General features: G+C 38.3%; 1 protein-coding gene across 1 annotated transcript in view; it reads right to left on the reverse strand.

Annotated features, from left to right (window-relative positions):
• Window positions 1-528: 528 nt before the first annotated feature.
• CFAP54 (cilia and flagella associated protein 54) overlaps window positions 529-17,619 on the reverse strand; it is a 311,690-nt gene continuing 294,599 nt past the window's right edge. Inside the window, 1 exon segment of the mRNA XM_082419565.1 lies at window positions 529-2,080. Coding sequence (XP_082275691.1) covers window positions 1,961-2,080 — 120 coding nt within the window. The 3' untranslated portion in view covers window positions 529-1,960.

Raw genomic sequence — 17,619 nt, forward strand, 5'->3', positions numbered from 1 at the left:
TGCTCCACATCACTAATTATTGGAAATGCAAATCAAAAGTACAATAAGGTATCACCTCACACCAATCAGAATGGCCAACATAAAAAAGTCTCCAAATAATAAATGCTGGAGAGGATGTGGAGAAAAAGGAACCCTCTACACTGTTGGTGGGAATGTAAATTGGTACAGCCACTATGGAGAACAGTATGGAGGTTCCTTAAAAAACTAAAATAGAGCAACCATATGATCCTGCAATCCCACTCCTGGGCATATATCAGGAGAAAAACATAATTCAAAAAGATACAAGCACCCCAATGTTCACAGCAGCACTAGTTATTGCACAATAGCCAAGACAAGGAAGCAACCTAAGTGTCCATCGACAGATGAATAAAGAAGATGTGGTATACACACACACACACACACACACACACACACACACACAGTGGAATATTACTCAGCCATAAAAAAATTAAATAATGCCACTTGCAGCAACATAGATGGATCTAGCAATTATCATACTAAGTGAAGTAAGCCAGACAAAGACAAATATCATATGATATCACTTATATGTGGAATCTAAAAAATTATACAAATGAACTTATTTACAAAACACAAATAGACTCACAGACATAGAAAACAAACTTATGGTTACTAAAGGGGAAAGTGAGGGGGGGATAAGTTAGGATTTGGGGACTGACATATACACACTACTATATATAAAATAGATAACCAACAAGGACTTAACTCGTACAGCACAGGGAACTCCACTCAATATCTTGTAATAACCTATAATACAAGAGAATGTAAAAAAAGAATATATATATTTATATATATATGTATAACTGAAAACTAACACAACACTGTAAATCAACTGTATTTCAATAAAAATTTTAAAAAGGCCATTTTAACCCAAATAGGAAGGAGAAAATCCATAATCTTAGAACAAAGAGCAGTTCATTAAACACATTTAACTTTATAAAAAACATATTTACGTTTCCTTATTTTTTTCATTTTACCATGAATATGAGCCAGCATGTAGGAAGCACTCACATATAGCATTCTTTGATGCTAAACAAAGTGGGTCAGAAATGCATGATCTTCTTCCAATTTGGCAGGGAAATGACAACTCCTAGCAAGATGATTATTACTATTTCAGGTACTAAGTACCTTTTAATCATATCACTTAATTTAATCCTCACAGCAATTCTATTAATGTTCCCATTCTACAGGTAAGGAAAGGAAGGCTTAAAGAATTTACTTTCTCAAAGTAGCAGAACTAGCAAGTGTGAAGTTACTATTCAAATTCATGTCTATATAGTTCCATAGCCCATGTTCTAAAACTTTATGCAATGCTATCTCTCAGAAGTGTAAAATTCACTGTAGATTTCTTCCCAAGCCACACAGACAAATTCCAAAGTTGACTGAACACTTCGAGTTGACTTGAAGTTTATCCAGAATTTTTCAACCTTGGCACAGATATTTTGAGCCAGATAATTCTTGGCTGTGGGGGGCTCTTCTGGACATTGCAGGATACTTCGCAGCATCACTGGCTTCTACCCACTCGATGCCAGCTGTACTCCCTTCGCAGTTATAATAATCAAAAATATCTTCGGACACTGCCAAATGTCACCTGAGGGGCAAAACTGCCCCTAGTCAAGAACCACTGGTTTAATTCAGTCTTGCTGTATGGACGCATCTAAAGACCTAAACATCATACAAAAGTGGGAATAGTTGTACTGTGCACAAACATATTTTCTATGAGTAGCTCTGTAAGAGAGTTTTAATAAGCAACAGCATTGTCATTTAATTCAAATACCATTTAAAACATTACTCAAAACGATGTTTTTTTTTAAAGAAATTTAGCTTATGAAAGAAAACAATTTTATTTTGCTTATTATAAGAGGATAGTTCCAAAAATTTATTTCAAACAAGAAAAGCAGTAACAATTAAATCCTTTATAAGGTTAACATGTAAAGGATGTTCAGGGAATAATCGACACCATCCAGTTGAAAAGGCTTCCTTCTGATACGATACAACCACTAGCAAGATCAAAAAGTCTCTCAAGACTGAACATAGACGGCAGCGAGATATCAAATGGGACCTGAGAAAAAGCATAAAAGTGTTCATGAAATGCACTGTTCCAAACTGTTGACTGAAGTAACGTTCTCAAATACCAATTACATGTAATAATTTTATGTGAAAGATTTTTAACTCTTGCTTAAGGTAAGACACAAAATTTCACATCTCCACCCTGCTGAAATGTCACATATATCATTTTCTATCCTATGAAGATTCATATCTATGAGTCTATAAAAACAGCCTACAGATTCATATCTGTAAATCTATAAAAATGAGCCTACAAGACAGCAGACACTCGTATAAATATGGACCATTCGTATTTATATAATCATTGTATATGATTGTAAGTGTAGGAATTTTGGCCCAGTTACTAATGAACCACTTTCCTCCATAACACATTGCCCAGTTGACAAATCTCCCTCCCTCATTTTGAGCTTAAATCCTGACATGGTGAAGCAAAAATTATGTTTGGAGCTCACTCTTTCTGAAAGAAACACCTAGTTACCATGCTGAGGACTAGTGCAGCCAAAGTCATCTGAGCAGCCTGAAAAATGGAAAATAAAGACTACTTTTGGGGTCATAGCACTGGTTATTTGAGTGGGAGAAGGGCAAGAAGGAGAGAACAAACATAAAGGAAAGGAAATAAATGTTTACTGGGGACGCACTTCACGCAGACTTAGATACTTTTTAAGATGTAAGAGAAACATCACGGAGAATGGTCACAATGAATTAGATCCTTGGGGCCCTGAATCCTGGTAAGAAACTAGAGGACAAGTTTTTTTAATGTCTTGTCTGCTTGTTAAATGAAACTTTTATTCTCAAGAAAACATAACGAACTTAAAAGTAGAGGCTGGTTTTCATTTCTTATTCTTCATTTTATTGGATTAAAAAAATGATCAAAGTATTCCAATGCTTTCTATAACTTCGGATAATAAAGAGGTGAAAAAATTAATAATATTCTCCTTTTTTACTCAATCCTGAAGTAATCACTGTTAGCAGTTTAAAGAATATCTTTCCAAAACTTTAAAAATCCTCATACAAATGTATAATCATGTGGGTTTTTTTCTTTACTTTTTTTTTGAAATAGGATAACTAGATTTCCATTATTTGCTTTTACAATTACTAATATGTAAGAGAAATCCCACCTTAACCAATTCAGGGAGGCAGAATAACCACATGGAGGTTAAAAGTGTACATTCTGGAGTAAGACTGCTTTGTTCACTCAGACCTCACCATATACCAGCTATGTGAGGCTGAGTAAACTATTTGATCTGTTTAAATTTTAATTTCCTAATTTCACTACCCCAGTCCTTGGAAAACACAAATATGCTTTCTGTCTCTGTGTATATGCCTGTTCTGGATATTTCATAAAAATGGAACCATACAGTATATGACCTTTTATGTCTGGCTTCTTTAACTTAATATTTTGGAGGTTCATCCACATTGCTGTGTGTATCAATACTTTTTGTTCCTTTTTATGACTAATGCTCCATTTTATGAATACACCACATTTTGTTTATCCATTCATATGTTGATGGACATTTGTGCTGTTTCCACCTTTTGGCCATTGTGAAGTGTTACTGTTAAATACAGGTACAAGTTTTGTTTGAACATTTGATTTCAGTTTCGGGGGTTCCATATCTAGGAATGAAATTACTGAATCACATGGTAATACTATGTAAGTTATTGAAGACCCACCAAACTCTTTTACTCTATGTTTTACATAGAGGCTGCAACATTTTACATTCCCACTATTAATGTATGATGGATCTAATTTTTTCACATCCTCTCCAACATGTATTTTCTTTTTCACTGTACAAGTTTCAGGTGTATAGCATTATAATTCGATGTTGTATATACCACAAAGTGATCACCATCACAACTCTAGTTGTCATCACCACCATAAAGTTGATCCCCCTCACCTATTTTGCCCACTCCCCAATCCCTTCCCCCTTTGGTAACCACTAATCTATTCTCCGTATCTATGAGTTTGTTTTCATTTTATTTTGTTTGTTCACTTGTTTTGTTTTTAGATTCCACATATGAATGAAATCATACAGTATTTGTCTCTCTCCATCTGACTTATTTCACTTAGCATAATAACCTCAAGATCCATCCATGTTGTCACAAATGGCAGGATTTCATTCTTTTTTATGGCTGAGTAATATTTCATTGTATTTACACCACATCTGCTTTTATCTATTCATCTATCAATGGATATTTAGGTTGTTTCCGTATGAACACCGGAGTATATGTATTTTTTCAAATTAGTGTTTTCGTGTTCTTTGGATAAACACCCAAAAGTGGAATAGTTGGGTCATATGGCAGTTCTATTCTCAATTTTTTGAAGAATCTCCACACTGTTTTCCAGAGTGGCTACAACAATTTATAGTCTCACCAATGGTGTACAAAGGTTCCCTATCTCCATATCTTCTCCAACATTTGTTACTTCTTGTCTTTTCGATAATAGTCATTTTAACAGGTATGAGGTGATATCTCATTATGGCTTTGATTTGCATTTTCCTAATAATTAGTGATGTTGAACATAGTTTCATGTGACTGTTAGCCATCTCTATGTCTTCTTTGAAAAAATGTCTATTCAGATACCTTGCCCATTTTTTAATTGGGCTGTTTGGGGGGGTTTTGTTTTTTTGTTTTTGTTGAATTGTATGAGTTCTTCATATATTTTGGATATTAACCGCTTACTTAATATATGATTTGCAAATATCTCCTCCCACTCAGTGTGTTACCTTTTCATTCTGATAATGGTGTCCTTCACTGGGCAGAAGCTTTTAGTCTGATGTAGTCCTGTCTGTTTATTTTTGTTTTGTTTCCCCTGTCTTTGGAGCCAGATCCACAAAAACATTGCTAAGATTGATGTTAATGAATTTACCATCTATGTTCTCTTCTAGGAAGTTTATGATTTCAGGTTGTATATTCAAGTTTTCTATCCATTTTGAGTTAATTTTTTCAATTCCATATTTCAAAACTTAACTTTTTTATTAAGCACTTTAAAAAAAATTATAGTTGATTTACAATGTTTCAGGTATACAGCAAAGTGATTCAGTTATACATACATTTATCTATCTATATTTTTTCAGATTCTTTTTTCTCTTTTTTTAATTGAAGTATAGTTAATTTACAATGTTGTTTGTTTCAATTGTACAGCAAAGTGATTCAGTTATACATATGTATATATTCTTTTTCAGATTCTTTTCCATTGTAAGTTATTACAAGGCACTGAATATAGTTCCCTGTGCCATATACAAGGTCCTTGTTGTTTATCTATATAGTAAGTATGTAACTATTAATCCCAAACTCCTAATTTATCTCCCCTCAACACCCCCCCATCCCCTTTGGTAACCATAAGCTTGTTTTCTATGTCTGTGAGCCTATTTTTGTAAATAACTTTATTTGTATCATTTTTCTAGATTCCACATATAAGTGATATCATATGATATTTGTCTTTCTCTGTCTGACTTACTTCACTTAATGTGATAATCTCTAGATCCATTCAGGTTGCTGCAAATGGCATTATTTCATTCTTTTTTATGGCTGAATAATATTCCATTGTATATAATATATTATACATGTCTTGGGTATCATAAATAGTATTGCTATGAACATTGGGGTGCATGGATCTTTTCGAATTAGAGTTTTCTCCAGATATAGTTTTTGATTGGGTTTTTTTTTTGATATTGAACTGTATAAGTTGTTTGTATATTTTGGAAATTAATCCCTTGTCAGTTGAATCGTTTGCAAATATTTTCTCCCATTCTGTAGGTTGTCTTTTCACATTGTTTATGGTTTCCTTTGCTGTGCAAAAGCTCTTAAGTTTAATTAGGTCCCATTTGTTTATTTTTGTCTGTTTCCATTACTCTAGGAGGAGAATCCAAAACTGTATTGCTGTGATTTATGTCAAAGAGTGTTCTGCCTATGTTTTCCTCTAGGAGATTTATAGTATCCAGTCTTACATTTAGGTCTTTGATCCATTTTGGGCATACTTTTGTATATGGGTGTTAGAGAATGTTCTAATTTTACTCTTTTATTTGTTGCTGTCCAGTTTTCCCAGCACCACTTATTGAAGAGACTTTCTTTTCTCCATTGTATATTCTTGCCTCCTTTGTTGTAGATCAATTGACCATAAGTATGTGGGTTTATTTCTGGGCTGTCTATCCTGTTCCATTCATCCATGTGTCTGGTTTTTGTGCTAGTACCATACTGTTTCAATTACTGTAGCTTTGTAGTATAGTCTGAAGTCAGGGGGCCCAATTCCTCCAGCTCCATTCTTCTTTCTCAAGATTGCTTTGGCTATTTGGGGTCTTTTGTGTTTCCATACAGATTAAAAAAATTTTTGTTCTAGTTCTGTGAAAAATGCCATTGGTAATTTGATAGGGATTGCATTGAATCTGTAAATTGTCTTGGGTAGTATGGTCATTTTAAAAATATTGATTCTTCCAATCCAAGAACATGGTATATCTTTCCACCTGTTTGTGTCATCTTCAATTTCTTTCATCAGCATCTTACAGTTTTTGCTGTACAGGTCTTTTGCCTCCTTAGGTAGGTGTAGTCTCAGGCATTTTATTCTTCTTGATGTAATGGTAAATGGGATTGTTTTCTTAATTTCTCTTTCTGATATGTTGTTCTTAGTGTATAGAAATGCAACAGATTTCTGAATATTAATTTTGTATCCTGCAACTTTACTGAATTCATTGATGAGCTCTAAGAGTATTCTGGTGGCATCTTCAGGATTTTCTATGTATACTATCATGTCATCTGCAAACAGTATCATTTTTTCCTTTCCAATTTGGATTCTTTTTATTTGTTTTTCTTCCCTGATTGCTACGGCTAGGACTTCCAAAACTATTTTGAATAAAAATGGCAAGAGTGGGCATCCTTGTCTTGTTCCTGATCTTAGAGGAAATTCTTTCAGCTTTTCACCATTTTGAGTTAATTTTTGTGTATGGTGTACTATAGTGGTCTAGTTTCATTCTTTTGCATGTGGCTGTCCAGTTTTCCCAACATCATTTATTGAAGAGACTATTCTTTCTCCATTGTATGTTCTTAGCTCTTTTGTTGTAAATTAATTCTCCATATATGTCTGGGTTTATTTCTGGGCTCTCAATTCTGTTCCATTGATCTATGTGTCTGTTTTTGTGCTAGCACCATACTGTTTTTATTAATATAGTTTTGTAGCATAGTTTGAAATCAGGGAGTGTGATACCTACAACTTTGTTCTTCTTTCTCAGGATTGTTTAGGGTCTTTTGTGCTTCCATACAAATTTTAGTATTCTTTGTTCTATTTCTGTGAAATATGCCATTGGAATTTTGATAGGGATTGAACTGAATTTGTAAATTGCTTTGGGTAATATGGTCATTTTAACAATATTAGTTCTTCCAATCCATGAACACATAGTATCTTTCCATTTATTTGTGTCTTCTTCAATTCTTTCACCAGCATCTTATAATTTACAGTGTACAAGTCTTTCACCTCCTCGGTTAAATTTTTTTCCCATGGGCTCTGTGGCACTTTGGACACTTTTCCAGCTTCAGCTTTTGGAAATTTTATGGAAGGTTCTGGGTCTTCCATAGGGAACTTCTCAAGAAAAGTTAGGTTCCAGGCGAAATTACTGAATTTCTTTCTTTGTCATTCAACAGAGATAACATTGGCAATTACATAATTACTGAGAAGTCTTGTATGTGTTTAGAAAATAGCTTTGAGTCCAAATTGTCCAAGATAAGGTACCAGAGAATCTTGGTTCCTTTTGCTGGATTAGGAAACACTTTGTAGAAAGAAAACAAAAAACACCTTGGTAGGTAGCAGATTGTAATTTAGTTCAAGCAGGTTATGGTTCAAGGAGCAATATTAAAGAAATGATGATGATTTTGCCTGCCTAGAGAGGATAAAAGTCTGAAACAGTACAAGGAAGGGAAAGGAAGTTAATCAAGGTGGGGCACACTGAAGGGGTTCATTAAAATCTGGCCTGGACTTGAACTGGTTTGGGGGAGTTCTGAAAGCCATTGGAAATTTAAAGGTTTTTTTTGCCAATGCTATACTTCATATGAGTTTCTGCATGAAAACTAGATTTTATCATAATGAAAGATTTTATTACTTCTGTTCCTTTGTTCTATTTTCCTTGATTGAAACAAAAATCATATTGTATTCAAAGTATCTATGCTTTTTCTTAAGCCACTGAGTTTTTATTGAGCACCTACTTTGAGACGTCTTCTTGCTTCTCTCAGCCCAGTGTCATTTGTCTTTTCATTGATTCTAAGTGTTAATGACCAAGAAAAAAGGGAGAAAGCCAAATAACCACTAATCAATTAGATTTGCCTACTCTTGTAATTGGTAAGCAGGATATAAAAAATTGCAAGCTTTGTAATACGCTTGGATTTAACTTTGTGTCCTTTCAAGAACCTTAAAATACAGAGTCACAGCCATTAAAAGAAAAAACAATAGCTTCGAGGTAGGAAAGCAAATACTGTTTTTGTTGTTGTTGTTGTTCAACCACAAATATTTATTGAGCACCTACTATATGTCAGTCACTATGTCAATCACGCTAAGCACCATGTGAGCCTCAATTTTCTCATCGGCAAAATGAAAAATTGTGTTTCTCAATAGAGAAACAATGGGCATCTTGGGCAGGACAATTCTTTGTGCAAGTCTGTCCCCTGCCCTCTAAACGACATGAACTCTACCTTGTAATTGGTCCAATCCGATGATGCCCCCACACATTTCCAAAGGGGCCATTTCCACCCTGGATGGAGAATCCCAGGCCTACCCTCTACGATTTCAGGAGCCAGGGAAAGTGGAGAAGCCCTGTAACTGGCAGATTTAGGATGATGCCAAGTCCCAAGAAGAGCGGGTTCGGGACCATGTTTCCAGGGAACTGAGCCTCACAGTGGCCCCAGGGTGACGTCAACATCCTAGAGGCTCTTGGTTTTGGCTCCTGAGTCAGAACTCCTTCTCCCTATATGCAGCCACGATAGAATCCAGGAACTTCAGGTTTCCGTTCCCAGCTGAGCCTGGGGTTAATTCTGAAGAAGATGAAGCAGAATGAGCGGGAGCTGCGACTGCTCATGCTGTATCCTCCCGGACGCCGGAGCGGCGTGGGTAGCAGGGGGGCCCCCGTCCAGCTGGCGGTGCCAGGCACCCCCTACCGGGTGCTGGATGTGCAGCCGGCCGGCCCGTACCAACAGCAAATACTGTTTTTATCTAGCATTCTCATATATATCTTTTTCTACCATGTTTTCTATCTCTTCTTTATATATCACCTGAGTCTTTGAAGTTAGTGATTTATTGGATTTTTTTTTGGACTGGGGAAAAAACATGCGTTCCAAAGTAGAAAGGATAATACAATACTAGCTTACTTAAGAGCTGATATCATGAATGACTGGCGACCCATCTAATAAAAGTTCCAGATGAGAGGGAACTAGATGTATTTGGTTTCACTATACTTTATATGATCGAGAGAATCCCAATACCAACGTTATTCTCCGCAATCTAACAGAAACAGCACCTAACTCTTAGGAAGGTGAGAAGGGCTTATACACAACTCTATCAGACCACAGGAAATTTCACACTTTGCTGCAAACAAGATTATCTTTTTCATCACTCTAATTTTTGTATTAATAAAACTTTAAATATATCAGAAAAGAAGTTTTCTTAAACATAATATGAGATCAAAGGGTCATATTGGTAAGGTGGTAGAAATCTTCTAAATTAAAATTTAAAGAAATAACATTATTATAAAGACATTTTGCAGAGAACAAGAAAATTAGAAATTAAAGACAGGATTACGGCTGAGAAAGCATATGTTCAGGAAATTGGTTCAATTGTTGTACTGCCTAAGAATAGAATCTATTCTTCTTAAATCATCAACCCCATCACCATCACTGTCATTGACACTCTACAACCACTGAGCCCTGGCTATGTATGGCATTTCCTTGAGCTCTTGAGCAGAGTTCACCTTTTAATAAAGGACAATTCCTGCTCAGATATATTGTCCCCCATGGTCAGGAAACCAAAGGTTTGAGTCCAGCCAAAAACATTTCAGCAACATAAGGAGCCCTGTCTCCATTTTCACATCTAAGTAGATGCCAAAAATGTTTTGAACAATGGCCTCTTTATTGAAACACATGAAGAGCACCTCCATGAGAGGAGATATATTGAGGGAGACTACATTCACTGGGATATATGTTTAAAAATCAATTTTACATGATGTTCGTACTTTACAGTCGTGGTACAAGAGAAAATCCATATTTGGTCTTCGTCCTAGTTTCTTGGCAGAGAGGTCCTAAATTCCTTGGAAATTTTCTTTTGTATGTTAATAAGATGACTAAGGTGGGGAAAGGTGCCTAGATCGCTTCAGGATGGGGCTGGTCACCAGGAAAACCAACCATGTGATTAGAGAGTTAAACTTTCAGCCCAGTGCCCCCGACCTTCAGGGAGGAGAGAGGAACTGGACATTGAGTTCAGTCACCAATGGCCAATGACTCAATCAATCATGCCTCCATAATGAAACCTCCACAAAAACCCCGTAATGACACATTTTGAGGAACTTCTTGGTTGGTAAACAAATTGATGTACTGGGAGCGTGACGTACCTGGAGAGGGCATGGAAACTCTGCTCCTCCCAACCCCCATATCTTGCCCTGTGCATCTTTTCTATTTGCCTATTCCTCAGTTGTATCCTTTATAATAAACTGGTAATCATAAGTGAAGTGTTATCCTGAGTTCTGTGAGTCTCTATAGCAAATTATCGAACCTTAGGGGGCATCATGGGAACTCCTGAATCTGCAGTCTGCTGGGACAGAAGTATGGGTAGCCTGGGCACCTCATTTACAGCTGGCATCTGAAGTGGGGGCATTCTTGGATTGAGCCCTTAATCTGTGGGAGTCTGTGCTAACTATGGGTAGTAGCGTCAGAACTGAACTGAATTGTTGGGCACCCAGTTGGTGTCAGAGAACTGTAGAATCAGCTGGTATCAGGAAAAACCCCACAAGAGTCGTATCTGGTATTATGTAGATTAGGGCAGTGCTCAGCTAGTGAATGTCTTTGGGGCCTTTGGGGCTTTCTCCTGCACTCCTCCTTCTCCTCCCTTGCACCCCTTCTGCACACATTGCCCTTCCTACCCTACCCCAGGCTGAGCCAAGGCACTAAGTGATGAAAAATGATAGAGCTGGCAGTGATATCTCCATTATGGGTATATGCTTTTTATAGGGAACTATTTAACAAAACAATCTTTTAAGACCAAAAGAGACCATTAAGAAAAAAGTAAAAGGTTAGGCTGTGCATATCTAGGCTTATTCTGACGCTCAACAGTCTAAGTCCCAGAGAAAAGAGCCTTTGAAACCCTATTGTGCAGAAAGAACAGCTGCTCTCTCACTCCGGGAAAGTCTCTGTCACCATATAAAAAAACTAATAAAGGGTCTCAAACAGGGCAAATCCCCTTTAAAATATCAAAAGCTCTAATCAGAACAGGAAGCGGAGTTATACAACCAACAATGAAGTGCATAAGGCATAAAGGCTAGATGCAAGTTTTCGGTTGATGGTTCAGTGCTTATAATCAGAGGTTGGGGGAAGAATTAAAGGAAAAGTGTTCTCGGGTAGATGACTGAACAGAAATGCTTATAGTCAATGTGCTGTAAAACTGAGTGTGTAATCCTCACTCTCCGTGGAGATGTGAGCATAAATTCTGATATAGTTCTATGCGTGATGACATTGCTCTTTACATCTTTGCCTTTATTTGCATAAAGTGGTTTTAAAGCTTTACCAAGTCCTTGTTTTTTTTACTCTGGAAAAAAACGTTTCTCTGTAAAAGGAAGCCTGCATTTATTGAGGACTGTATATGGGCTCGAATCTTGGTTTTACAGACTTTATATCATTGTAAATTAACTGTTAAAACAGAGGTCAAAGGAAAATGTGATTGAACTGTGGGTCACATTGTAGAAGGTATTTTTAATCATGAGTGCGTGACATGTGTATGATGTTTTCCCCTTACTTCTACATTAGAAAATAAACTTTCAACCAGAAAGTGTGTTTCCAAGTTCCTTTAGAACTCTTCTAATTCCAATAAATAAGGATTAATGGAGCACTCTTATGTATTCATCACCAGTCAGGGATCTTCATTTTTTATTATTATTTTTAACTCACTGTTGTCGTTCAGGTTCCCGGGAAGCAGACCGTGAGATGGAACTTAGCTTTCAGGAAGTTTATCAGGACATACCCTTGGGATCAACACCCGTGGGGAAAGGGAAGAAAGCAGGATTAGGCAGAGTGAAGATGGGCTGCATTGCAGACACAATAAACCCCCTGCCAACCCCATGGGGAGCTTTGAAGCTGGAGTGGCCCTTCAGAGTTGTCCCAACTTTTGTTGGGACACCCATATCAGCCAGTAATTAGATACAGATACCCCCCCAACCACCCCTGCCCAAAAAGGCCATGTCCATTAGACAGAGGCAGTTCCTGGAGAGGGTTGAGAGCTGAGGGCTGCTGGTCAGCACATTCCCAGAGCTGGGAATATAAGTTCTTCGGTCAGGAAGGGGAGCTCTTAGTGGCTCAGTGAAGGGGCCACCCAGGCGTAAATATTTAATTCAGTGGTTAACAATAGAACCATTAAACAAATGGCAATATGGCAAAACGCATACTAGTACATAACCAATACAAGCTAACAGGAGATTTAAAGTACTGAGAATTTTTATACCAAATTTCTAGAGGCTTCTTTTCTGGGTCATGGTAAAACAAACTTAATACCTTTCCAGTATCATTTCTATTAATCATGTTATTTGATTAGCCTTAGGAACATTTCCCCCTCTAGAGTATGAGGAAGAGAATTAGAAACTAAGGAGTAGGAAGAAGATTCAGAAATATCTTCCCTCAAATAATATCCCTCCCCATACACTTAAATATGAAGAAATTCAATAATTTCTCCTGAAGCCTAACTTTTCTTGAGAATTCCCTATGGAAGCCCTAGAACCTTACATAAAATTTTTTCCAAAAGCAGAAGCTGGAAATGTGTCCAGGGGCCCACAGTGCCCATGGAAGGAGCAAGAGACTGGAGTCAGGTGGGTGTGGGAGGAGAGGCTGCATGCAGCAGGGGCGTTTCGTGGTGGATGGGCATGGTAGGGGGAGTTCAAGGGCAGCTGGGCAGTGGGGCAGAGGCAGTGCAGCAGGGTGGTTAGAAACGTGATCTGAGGAGCCAGTCTGCCTGGGTGTAAATCCTGGCTCTGACATTAACTAGCTAAGGGAACTTGGGCAAGCCACTTAAATATCTCACACGTAAAATAAGGATTTTTTTTTTTACAGACATCTAAACAGAAACAGAAACCTAAAGTCACATGCTGAACTTCAGAGTGTATGTGTGGATTAATGTCCTACTGCTGCTGTAACAAATGTAAGACAAACCTAGTGGCGTACAACAACACACGCTTGTTCTCTTACAGTCCCGGAGGTAAGAAATCTGAATTCAGGCTTCCCTGGTGGCGCAGTGGTTGAGAATCTGCCTGCCAATGCAGGGGACACGGGTTCGAGCCCTGGTCTGGGAAGATCCCACATGCCGCAGAGCAACTAGGCCCGTGAGCCACAACTACTGAGCCTGCGCGTCTGGAGCCTGTGCTCTGCAACAAGAGAGGCCGCGATAGTGAGAGGCCCGCGCACCATGATGAAGAGTGGCCCCCGCGTGCTGCAACTAGAGAAAGTCCTCGCACAGAAACGAAGACTCAACACGGCCAAAAATAAATATAAAAAGTAAATAATAAATAAATTTTAAAAAAAAGAGTTGCATAAGTGACTCTTTCATTGAAAAAAAAAAGAAATCTGAATTCAGTTTGGCTGGGCTAAAGTCAAGGTGTCAGCAGGGCTGGCTCCTTCTGGAGACTCTCAGCAAAGAATCTGTATCTTTGCCTATTTTAGCAGCTAGAGGCCACCTGTTTTCCTTGGTTTATAGCCCCTTTTCCATCCTCAAAGCACATCTCTCCAATCTTCACCTCCATCATCACGTTGCCTTCTCCTCTTCTGCTGTCAAGTCTCCCTCTGCCTCCCTTTTACAAGGATACTTGTGACTACATTTAAGGCCCGCCTGAATAATCCAGGATAATCTCCCCCATCTCAATATCCTTAATTTAATCACATCTGAAGAGTCCCTTTGGTCATACAAGGTAACAGGTTCTGGGGATTAGGATGTGGACATCTCTGGGGGGCCATGAGTCAGCCTACCACAATGTGTGATTAAATGAGATGGCTTAGTTCGTAAGAATATCATATTTCTATCCTATCTTCTCAACAGAGTTTTGGTAATTGAAGTTATTGAATTAATTCTGTGGGAAAAATTCATGGCGTTCCTGCAGATGCCTGCTGTGCCAGAAGTTACTAGTGCTCACCGAAGTACATACTTGTTCCTCTATGGTTCTCTACATCCTTGCACATCAGGGCAAGGCCAATAGGATATGGGCGGAAATTATGATAGCCATTCCATGCTGGCTCTTAGAAATGGTCACCCTAATTTATTGCCTAAACTGGGAGACTGTTGAGAATAAAAGGAGAGTATATTAACCATCACACCAAATCAACAGGTATGTGCTGTGACTGCTGCAGGCAAACCTGTATCTATAGTCACCCAACTTAAAAACATCCTACGAAATCCCCTAGCCCTCTTCTCCTCCGACTTGGAGGCCGTGTAGCCCAGACAGCATAGTTACAAGTTGAAGGAGAGTTGCGTATACCTCATTGGACTTTTATGAGAAATAAGCAAACCTTTATTGCCACTGAGGTTTGGGGTTTATTTGTTAGCACAGCATAGCCTAAGCTATCTTGGCTCAAACAGCTACGCTCTGGCAAGCTTGTTCTCCCCTCGCTGTATTTCTGAATAGGGGACATTCCATCAGAGTAAGGGCTGGACTCCACTTAAAGGTCAGGTCGTTGACTCTCAGCAGCAAACTTACAGGAAGAAATGCTCTAACTGTGTACAAATGCTGAAGCTGGGTTGCCTCCTGAATGGCTGTGACTGATCTGCCTGTGGGCTTTTGACCCGAGATACTGAAGTGAAAACTCCAGAGTTTGAACAATACCTGGCATTTCTTGATGCTTTTTCATGAAGGAGCTCAGCGAGCTTAACATCTGGCAACTCTAAAAAGGGGGCTCTTTTTCAGAGCAAAGGCTTACAAAGAATGTGAACTGAAGTTTGCATTTTGTTCCTGGGACTTTGTTGGTTAGAGTGAAAGGCTGAGGGGCTTTGTTAGTCAGCAGCTCCCACTGCAGCAGAAACTAGAGCACAGACCCACGCGCACCATGCGTAAGGAAACACTGCTCACGCTGACTCCTTTGTTCCCATACGTTTACATCGCAAGCATCTGCAAACTATTCTTACAATGTGGCCAACACTGACCGGCAGTTTTTGATAGGAAGTCTAACAGAGCTTGTAATTTACAAAGCAGTTTCACATAAAGTATTTCTTTTAACTCTTTTTAGTATTTCTAACTTGAGCAATCAGTCTTTGTCTGTCAATATCCATAAGAAGATGTGGAGAAGAAGGGGGCAAGGAAAGAGGAGAAGGATGGAGAGGAGGAGGAGAGGGAGGAAGAGGGGTGAATCAGGTAGAGTGGGATCCACCCCTGTGCCTCAGTGAATCTTTACCGCACACTATGTGCCAGGTACCACAACAGGCACTTTTGAGCTAATGGTTATTCTGCGGCCAAAGTAAAATATGTCAATGTTCATAAGGATTTTTTGGTCCATCAAAAGCATGATTTAATGGTTCTCCAGGGAATTAAGCTGAGTGAAAAAATACCAATCCCCAAAGGTTACATAGTGTATGGCTCCTTCAACATAACATTCTTGAAATGATAAAATTATAGAAATGGAGAATAGATTAATAATTGTCAAGGGTCACGGACAGAGGTGGGGCGTGAGAGGTGGGGGTGGCTATAAAAGGAGAACAGGAGGAGTCCTTGTAGCGATGAAATTGTTCTGTACCCCGACTTTATTAATGTCAGTATCCTCGTTATGATACTGTACTACAGTTCTACATTATATTATATTTTTATAATGTATTATATTATTATTTCTTAAAATTGCATGTGAGTCTAACACGATCTCAAAACAGAAAGTTTAATTTAAAAAGGATGATTGAAAAATAATATTAAGACTACATCTATTAAATGTCCCTTTATTCTTCTGAAAATTAGCAAACATTCAGATAGGCCAAAAGCCACCAATGCAGAGAGTTACGAATGATCAAATGAAGAAATGACTCATTTCTCATTATTTTAAGGCAGGGAAAAATAAAGATGGCCACAATGTATTGGATGCTTACCCATGGCGTTGACAGGCACTATATCAGACGTGTCACATACTGTTTCTAACGCAATCCTACATGAGGAGAAGCTATCACCAATGTACAGATAAGGAGCTGAAGCAGAGAAGGAAAAGTGAGTAGCTCACGGTCACACCATCAATAGACGGTGGAACCAAGAATCAAATCATGTTTTGATCTGCTGAGATACGTTGCTTCCGAGACCTTCAGCAGCATGTAATTGACCTGAGGTCTTTAAGGACTAACGACTTGTCCACAAGAGCAACACTGGGGCTCTAGCGTGTGCCGAGCACTCTTCCCGCCGTGCTGTGCTCTCACAGGTGGTTGAGAAAAGAACATAACGGTACCAGCTACCTGAGATACAGGACAAATAAGGGCAAAAATCTCGAATGGCAGGTGCCCAAAGTATTAACAAAGAAAATGGGTAAATTTACACCAGTTTCTCCTTTGTGGATTTATTTAAATATAAAGAACATTGGTCTGGAGAATTTCAAAAGGCTTGTTAACAGACTGAGAAATATGAGGCCAAAATCAACATCCTCCTAAAATGAATTATAATGCCATTGTTAAGGGTCCAGATTTTTAATCAAGATAAAAACGTTTCGCAAAATGCATGAAGTGAATGAAACTAAGCACTTGACTCAGTTTTCAGCAAGATAGAAAGCAATGTACAGATTTGCTAATAATACCCCTGCCTCTCACTTCCTTTGAAGTTATACAAAGTGACTAAACTTCAGGAAATTGTCCCCTTGATTCTGAAATACAGCTGTACCCAGGATGAAGCCAGGCTTGCTTTCTCAAGCATTGCACACACTTCTTGCCACTTTTACAATAAATACACAATATCAGGTTCATGACTATATTTTGGTTTAAATTATATCCAAGGATCATTATACCCCCAAATAGCACGTCTAACAACAGTGGGACCAGTGCTTTGAGTGTAGAGAACACAAAGGCTCTCGGTTCCTGGATGAACGAGAGCTATTTCACCTTGACACTGTTGCTGGCAAATCTCCGAGAGATGAGCATTTTGAAAACGCTATAAACAGCTTAGCCTTTTCTTAGCATTTTGAAGAGCACATTAATAGCCTAGCCTTTTCTTAAGGGCTTTCTTTCTCCCTTAGCCAAATTTGACAGTTGGAAATGAATAGTGAAGCGGATGGAATCAAAGTCAGAGCTGTGTTTTAAAGGCAGTGTGGAACTGATGTCATTCGGCATTGTCTCCAAAAGAATATAAGAATATTAAGTGG

This window comes from Balaenoptera physalus, assembly GCF_965194825.1.
Source record: "Balaenoptera physalus genome assembly, chromosome: 13".
In the NCBI taxonomy this organism is placed as follows: domain Eukaryota; kingdom Metazoa; phylum Chordata; class Mammalia; order Artiodactyla; family Balaenopteridae; genus Balaenoptera; species Balaenoptera physalus.